The sequence below is a fragment of the Cynara cardunculus genome (assembly GCF_001531365.2).
Source record: "Cynara cardunculus var. scolymus isolate 2C chromosome LG 8, CcrdV1, whole genome shotgun sequence".
Classification (NCBI taxonomy): domain Eukaryota; kingdom Viridiplantae; phylum Streptophyta; class Magnoliopsida; order Asterales; family Asteraceae; genus Cynara; species Cynara cardunculus.
Window position 1 is genome coordinate 20,896,790 of NC_037535.1, and position 9,326 is coordinate 20,906,115.

Consider the following 9,326-nt stretch of genomic DNA (forward strand, 5'->3'; position numbering starts at 1 on the left):
TTTTTTTTTTTTTTTTTTTTTTTTTACTTCAAAGTTCGTCAATCATTAAGACTTTTTCAAGTTTACGTTGTTTTATACAAAACAGGTCCCTCAAATATGAGGATGTTGATGTCAACACATCCCCTGAACTATCAAATAATGACATTCTTCTCTTTATCTTCTGTATTTTGACCAATATAACACTTTTCACCCTAATTTGACATTTTCTTTCATTCTTAGTTTCATTGAACATAAGCTCCATTCGTCACTTCTCACTTTTATTAAATGACATGATTTGTCTCTTTTCACGTTTTTCTTCACATTTTGTTTCAATAAAAATAAAAACCAATTTTATTTTTATTTTTCTTCTGTTTTCATATTTATTTTTTACCCCATTTTAAGGTATCACAGCAGTCTAAATTACACAACGTTAATTCAATGACCGACGTACTAAAAACATGTAATTTTCAAATAAATATGTCATAACTATATATCACGTCCAAAGCTCAACACTGAGCAAATTAAACTGGACAAATTTCCTCAAAACTCGTCTGAGTCAAAACTAAGCCAATAACTCAACGACTCACTTGATTAAACAATAAAAGTCAACATAAACCAATAGAATACAAATATTCCACGTTGATACAACTTATGCCCCAAAAGGTTTAGACATCTATATTATTTATTTAAAGTTTGGACAAAATCCACATATTTTATGATTTATTATCAAAATGCCCAAAAACTCCAACTATGCATTTCTCAAGATTTTATGAAACCAAATGTGCAAAATGTGTAATTTCATTAAGTAACCAACAAAATTTGATAAATCTTAAGGAAAACACTTTAAGACTCCAAAATACACATTTTTTATATGTACAAAGTTTTAACAAAACAACTTGAACTCACTTTGCTTGCTAGGTTACGTTAAACCTAGTTTCCAAACCTAAATCTTTATCTTCCAAAACATAGGCTTGAGATCCATAAGCAAATTTCATCCAAGAAATTCATAAAAAAACATAGCTCAAACTATAATACACCAAAAATGGGCATAAACTCCAGATCTATCAAGATCCCCAACTGGAACTGAAAATAATCAAAGAGTTTACCTTATCAACGATTGTATCCTTCCAACGGAAAACCCTATGATGGAGCTCTTTCGAGTCTCCAAACCAAAGTTTTTACTCCATACTCTTCTTTTCCTCCCAAAAACTCCAAATAGTAGCCCCAAAATGAAATAAATCAAGAGAGAAGTGGGGAGGATGGAACCCAAACGGGAAAAAAGAACCCCTAAAAAATGTGATTTTTATCCGTCTACAGGTCATATGGGACCTTATATGCTACCTAGGTCGCATATTTGTTCGCTCGTGCCCAAAATCTCACTCATCACATCATGTATGAGACCTCAAAAAAGACCCTGGTCGCATCCCCGGTTTCCTAACTCCTCCTTCAGGATTTCAACTTTGTTTTGGCACTCCAGTGATTTAGGCGATTTCAATTGTGACCCAAGTCGCGTGCCAAGTCGTCGTGACCCATATGATGCCTAAAATCTTTGTTTTCTTTAATCGTTTGACTTTGAAACAACTCAAGGCTAAAGAATATGATTAAATACCGTTAGCTCAAGGTTAACACACACCAAGAGTAGTTTGATCAACCTATAGATGCATCTAACGGAAACATGTGTTACAAACTACCTCCATGTGATTTTCTAGATCCAATGTTTGTGTGATTTCATTGAAATCCCAAGATTTCAATTCCAAACTTTCCTTTAAACCAAACACATGATTGAAATGGAATCAAATTTCAAATCCCACCAAATCCCGCAAACAAAATGGACCCTTGGTGAATCACAGACCATGGTGGCCATGATGAGGAGTTTGGTGATTGGTCTACAACCAGGATCACCATGGAAAACAATTATCATACTCTGCGTCTTACTTAAAACTATATAAGATCAATAATTTATTGTGCGCAATTGGTTAGTTAATCAATCAGGAAGATTAATAATTAACAAACCTAGTTGTTTGGCTAAGCAGTCGGTAAACCTAGCAATTATCATGTATGGTTGATTAACTGAGTATCATTGTGTGTTATCATAATCAGCAAGTCTATTTAACGAGTAAGAATAACAATTGTTGTACTCGATTGTTTACTTAACCAAGCGGTTAAGATAATAGGTGTTATTGCACCTGATTGATTTATTTAACAAACTGGGTAAGATTAATAATTATCATACACGGTTGGTTAATTAAACAATCGTGTAAGATTAAGTGTTATTGTACCTGTTGACGATGAGGTGAGATTATGTGATATCGTACCCGGTTGTGTATTTCTGATAGGGTAAGATTTATATATATATAGACTTGGGATCATGTGAGACCAATGGTTTTTCGTTAACCCGTAAGACCAATTCTTAACCCTTGGATTAGGTCAACAATCTGAAAATCTAAACATTCATAAACGCCACGAGACTTCTCAATAATCACAAAATTGTCACCGTGCAATTAAGACCATTAGATCATTAACTTATGAAGTTGATCAATGAACATAAATTGGTCTTACGGGTCTCATGAAAAACATTTGGTCTCACGTGAACCCAACCTTATATATATATATATATATATATATATATATATAATAAGAAATTTTAAAAGTGTCTTAATAAACTTGTTAAGATATCAAAAAACGTCTTATAAATTAATAGCAGAGACTTGAATATTACATTTTAAAAATAAATTAAAATAAAATAATTGGAAGGGAAGATGCCAAATAGCATAAGAACCCTTCAAAACCTTTCATGATCTAAAATGAAGGGCTTTCAAGCATTTCAAAGGAAGTCCTTTAATTCAGGAACATATTTCTATCTTTATAAACATCAACACTCAAACCCTAATTAACAATTTCATTACAAAAAAAAGCCATTGAAGTTAATTTTGATTTTCGAAAATATGAGTGTTGCTTTTATTGATGGTCCAATGGTGGAGAAATTTGTCGAGGATTCAGAAACTTTTGAGAAATGCATCGATGAACGATTTAGCATGTTAGATGTGAATAGTGACGGAGTTTTGTCTCGTGACGAACTCCAGAAGGAGATGAACGATCCGTCTTCAGTGGAATCCGAGCTACAATCCAAAGAAGAGGTTGATAGTCTATATGATGCATTGTTCGAGAAATTTGATACCGAAAAGAAAGGGACGCTTGACCGCCAGGAGTTTGGTTCATTAATGAAGGAAGTGATGCTAGCTAGGGCTCATGGTTTTGGTAATACTCCGGTATGCATTATTCTTCAGGAAGATAGCTTGCTCCAGAAGGTCGTTTAAGGTTAATTTACAAATTAAATTAAAATAAAATATTAGTAGACAGTTTTTCTGAACGAGTCTAGTTTGAAGGTGGATTTGCTTTAAAGGCTAATTAAATATCTCTATGTAGTGTGTTTTATTTTTATTTTCTTTTTTGTCTTCTTTTATATATATATGAAGGTGTAAACGATAAAATTAAATGCAATTACCAAAATGGTCCTTCAAAGCATATATATATATATATATATATAGAGAGAGAGAGAGAGAGAGAGAGAGAGAAGGGGGATGGGAGGGGGAGAGATCTCTCACAAATTCAACCATCAGTACAAACCAATTAATTGAGATATTTATAGAAATGATGAGAGTATGCATATGTTCATAATTAGTTTGTTTTTAAAGTGTGCACATCACCATCAGATCCAGATATCATGACCAGTTGGTCTTCTCGTGAATCCAGATGGTGTGCACACTGTGCATATTGTCATCCCACCATATAATCCTATTTGCAGATTGTGCACAACATGTGGTATACGTCACTCATTTCCTTAATTTCAATATAGTGCATGTGTTCATAATTAGTTTGTTTTTAAAGTGTGGACAATGTGATCACAGAGTGTGCATATCACCTTCAGATCCAGATATAGTGAATAGTTGGTCTTCTCGTGAATCCAGATGGTGTGCACATTGTGCATATTTTCATCCCACCATATGATTCCTATTTGCAAGTTGTGCACAACATGTGGTGTACACTATGTGTTCACAAAAATCAGGATGATAGTCAAATATAACATCCTAAAAATTTATGATTCATGAAATAAATAAATGTTAAGGATTAAAGTTTAAAGAGTAAAAGACATACGGGAGTAGTGTCGATACTCGAAAAATATGATTTTATTACAATAAATAAAATCAATAAAAAAGGAAATTGAATATTTTGTATTTAACAAATTTAAGATGAAAATGCAGAAAGGAAAACTAAAGTTACTAGTTTTGCCAAATGAGAAAAATTGATTTGGAAATGATTGGAATTTGAGAAAATCATTCTCAAATCACGTTTTTGGGATTTAATGACAGGTTTGACGCCCTATAAATGGGAATTTTCGGCTGAATTTTTGTAAAGATGTTCCTAAAGGTGTAATGGAGTAAACGACTTTAGAATTTCGGGATTTCATCAAGAAACGAGAGAGATAAAAAAAAAATGGTCTTACGGGTCTCACCAAAACAGGTTGGCCTCAAGTGATCCCAAGTGTGTGTGTGTGTGTGTGTGTGTGTATAGAGAGAGAGAGAGGGGGGGGGAGCAATCAAATACAAACCACTCATATTTATACAAACCGTGCAAACCACCCTTATTCGTCGATTTTATTGTTTAATTTTATATTTTGTTTCATTAAATTGTATAATATAATACTTTTCTAGATGAAGTTGTTTTATATATGGTTATGAAATTGTTTCGTATAACACTTATAAAATTTTAATGAAAATTTTCATGTATTTCTTTAATATTAATATAATGAAGATGATAATATACATGATTAACACCATCAACAATAAAAATGATTAATCACTATCTCATAATTAAAAAAAAATGATTGGTTGAATGAGGTTTGTACGGTTTGTATAAATAACATGGTTTGCAAAGTAAACTTTCTCTCTCTCTCTCTCTCTCTCTTATATTTTATATATATATATATATATATATATAGGGGAGCGTTCAAATAAAAACCACTTAATTTGTAAAAACTGTGAAAACCTCATTCAACCAATAATAATTTTTCATTTTGTTCATTTTTTTGTAATTATTAGAGGTTGATTAACCATTTTTATTGTGGAGGGTGTTAATCATGGATATTATCATCTTCATTATTTTAATTTTAGAGAAATACATGAAACAGATTCAATAAAATTTCATTAAATATTATATGAAACAATTTCATAATCATATATGAAACAAATTCATCAAAAAAAGTATTATATGAAACAATTTCATAAGATTAAACAATTTCATGAAAAAATTTCATGAGATTAAACAATGAAATCGACATATGAGATGGTTTGTACGGTTTTTACAAATGAGGGTGGTTTTCATTTGATCACTCCTCTAGATATATATATATATATATATATAATAGGGGTTCATTCAAGGAAAAATTGATTAATTTGTAGTAACCGTGAGATCCAATGTGAACCACTCGTTTAAGATATTTAAGAATATTTCTTAAATAAACTAAAAGAGTAATTAGTAATTTTATTTTTGACAACTAATCAAAATATTTAATTAAAGTTTTTAGAATGAAATATTTAATTAAAATTAGTTACCTAGCAATAGCATATCAATTACCTAATATACATCATATTTTAAAGACGTTTGTGAATCAAAGTGTATCATAGTGATAATGTTCACAACTTTTCACGTGTATCACAATGTATTTTCTTTGTTTTATGAAATGTATCATAGTATGCATTTTCGTTATTCTCGTTGTTTACAAAGGGTTTACATTGTGCATCTTGTATGTATATCTGGGTATCATAGTGAATATCGTTTGTAGGTATCACAGTGTGTATCTTATGTTCACATAAGGTTCATTAGAATAAGGTTCGCCGAAGAAAGGAAAGAGGAGCGATAAAAGAGGATATTTATAAACCCCTTAAAATGCCCTTCATTAATATTTTAAGTTAAAATTATCAAAATTATTAATTTATTAATTTAACCTTTGATTTGTGGTAACCGACGGAAACATTTTATCACAAAAAGCTCGCCGGTAAGATGAGAACTCTACTACGCATCTAATCAGTAATCTAATTCTAGATTCCATTCAGACCGAGGCGAAACAATGTTCATTCGTATAATGGAATTTCAAGTGGAAGCATCAACCAATGACAAAAATATCATGACTCGCATCATGGTGCTATGAGGCACATAACCATCGTAGCAGCAGCGTATGACCGATGAACACGCAATCATGGTATTCCGGAGCATAACCGGCTCATAGAAAGTTCCGGTTTGGTTAGGACCGTTGCACAAGCGAAAACGGTCATCCTACGGGCTATAGCTAGTGCATATCAAATCTCCAACACAATTTCATATCATCTTACTATGCAAACATTGGGAAATTCTGGATACAAAAATGAAAATATAAGAGGAGAAAAATAATGGTCATTTATACATAAAACAATCAAACCAAAGGGCATTTGGCCTAGCGGTATGTGAGTCTTTCGCCTTCTAGGAGGTCAAGGGTTCAAACCTCACCAAAGGTGAGGAGGGTGTGTGAGTTTATTTGTTCTCTTTGCCGTATATATGTATTATATACTTCAAAAAAAAACAATCAAAATGGCACAAGGAGCCAGCCTTACACATAAGAACCTCTTGGTTGTGCATATTCCATTTACATATGAATCAATCATACATCACCCATTGGATCTTCTTTCTAATTTTCATGCGACTTCTCAATCCCAGCAGCTCATAACATATGAAACTTACTCTTTGACCTCATACCCGTTTACTGAAGTAAACGTTCAGAAAGTATCTCGAAGGATTAAAGCCGCTTAAGATAACTGCTAAATTCAAACCGTAAACCTTAATAATCAAAACAATATATAAAACTACTACGACAGAGAGAGATTAGAGATGAATTCGACACTTACAGATGGGTGTAAGAATGATGACTACCCCGATCGGGTATAGGAAGAGAGTGGTCTTCTCTAAAAATGGCAGCACTGCACAAAAGATGTGTCTGAGCATATTCAGCCATTAAAATATTTCCATTTTTCATAAATTTCTTACCATCATAACCTAAAAAGTTTGAGGTAGTGATAGTAAGATACAGCCACCATAAGAATCACATTTGACAGCAAGAGTGGAATGAAGCCATGAGCTACCAGAAGGGGTGATAGAAAAAAATGTAGCACTGCCACAAAAGCAAGCAATAAGATTATGTTGGTCCACAAATAATTTCATTAAAGCTAAATGAAAGATATGAACCACGGCACCGACCATACAGCACGATGAACAACGGGAAGAAGGAATTACAGTGCACATCGAATGCGTACAGCCTGTAGGTAAAACGTTTTCAAAATTCCAATTCTAAAGTAAAATGCATACAGCCAGAATATTTACTGAAAAGAAGAGTGGAAAAGTAAGTTCGTGAACTTGCCATTCAACCCTTTGTTCTACCACATGACTATTCGGGGTTTCCTCCAGAAGATAAGTATTTGTCAAGAACCTGCAGAACATTTACATGCAAACGGTAAAAGAAGGTTAAGGAAACAAGTATACGGTATCAAAAACCCTTAAGGGCCAGTTTGGTTTGCGAGATTTGGAATTGTATTCCATTCCAATCCATGTTTGAATGCAATTGGTATCAACTCTTACCAGCAGAATGTAGCCACAACCATTCCTGTTAATAAAAAATGAATAATCGTCACAGAGAAGACCACAAAAACAGCATGTCTGGTGCTATGATCATACCTGAAATAAATTGAACATAGCAGCATAAAATCCGAATTATGGTCCAAACAAAAAATGTATAATTGACTAGAGGCCGTAAATAAATATATATTTTTTGGAGGTAAATCATTTCATTCAGGAACTCTTTCCTCAGAAACCATTTCATGGGAATCATTTGCAACTGTTTTTAGTGTGTTTCATTGACAAATGAAGAATATATGTAAGATGATTACTACTGAAAAGTAAGACTATTTGGATGCAAAGACTGCAAGTCAAGAATATACTGTTTCATGAACAAGCATGGCAAGTCTCCAACATGAGAGGTGGTGGGACCAGCCGACTTGCTTCTTTAAAAATTACTGGTGCAAAAAAAGGTCCCCCAGTGAATTCCTAAAGAACTTCCAGAATGGCAAGTGATGGATATACCAAAAACTTACGTAGCACAATAAGCAAGAGTTGTAACTGCCAAAAGAAGAATGCAAACTACAATAAAAGCAGGATCATCACGTGCCCACTGGTTTTTGGTTTCTGCGGAGGAAGAAGATGAATGAAAAACACAATTACAGAACCCTTTTCTCATTATATTTAAATGACAATGACCCAAAATGTGGGCCACTCATATTTAATGCAAGTAGAATATCTACTAGGTTCATGAAAAGAGCTGATGCCATCCATTAAAGCAGTATTTAGAAGCAGTAGCATCAACCTGATAGTGATAGCAACCATCTATAGTAAGCCAACACATACTACAAACAGAGCGTTGTGGATTGTGGCATATAGCAATATTGAAAAACTTTAGATTTGGAGATACTATTGTTGTTTAAGTAGAATCTCTAACTAAAGATGGCAATAGCATGCATTATAGAATATGAATCTGGGATTGGGTTTGGGATCTTTGAAGAGGTCCTTGTTTGTAGAGACCCTCTATTCAATGTTCGTGGAAGAAAACAAATAATACAAAAAGCACATTTTATTGGTATGAGAAAGTCCCTTAGGATAAAGAGTTGATTGCCAATCTAACGTTTAAAAAGCCTTTGCATGTATGATCCAGAGGCCACCTCTGGCAGTTAGGGAAAAAGCTCAAATGACCAACTCGGCAAAACCTCATTACAAGAAAGGACCTTTAAGTCATCTTAGTGAAATGTGAGGCATGTAGCTGATGGCAGGTACGGCTAAGAGTTAAGACTATCAACAACTCAATAAACCTAAACAACTGTTCTCTGAAAACCTTCTCACGAGAAAGATGAGGTCGTAACACAATTTCTATATCATGAAGATCTTATGATTTCGAGAAGTTCTATATGATCCTATTTCATTTGTCAAGATGTTTTTGGCTTTGCCACCAGTTAAACACTTGAACACAATCAGGTTGGCACGCTTCTTTACCGTATTACGTTGTTACTCCTCAGGCATGTGACATTGCCATCCACATAGAAGTTTTATCCCACCATCACAACGGCTTCACATCGTACAAAAAAAATAATTACATTTAATTTTTTTTTTTATAAAATTTATTTTAATTAAAATTAAAATATATTATGTGAGTGATTTTTCAAACAAAAAACAAATAAAAAAATTTAAAAAGAATTATTATTAAATTTATTTTA

The 9,326-nt window shown here is 33.0% G+C and overlaps 1 protein-coding gene and 1 pseudogene across 1 annotated transcript; one reads left to right on the top strand and one right to left on the bottom strand.

The window, feature by feature from the left end:
• Positions 1-2,924: 2,924 nt before the first annotated feature.
• Positions 2,925-3,296, top strand: LOC112516294. Its single transcript, XM_025123311.1, has one exon. It carries the CDS (start codon positions 2,925-2,927, stop codon positions 3,294-3,296), a length of 372 nt encoding a protein of 123 aa, XP_024979079.1.
• Positions 3,297-6,762: 3,466 nt separating this feature from the next.
• On the bottom strand, positions 6,763-8,299 carry LOC112516295 (annotated as a pseudogene).
• Positions 8,300-9,326: the final 1,027 nt, after the last annotated feature.

Bases quoted from the DNA above. Each gene is read 5' to 3' on its own strand.
- LOC112516294 (XM_025123311.1), top strand. From the start codon at position 2,925: ATGAGTGTTGCTTTTATTGATGGTCCAATGGTGGAGAAATTTGTCGAG.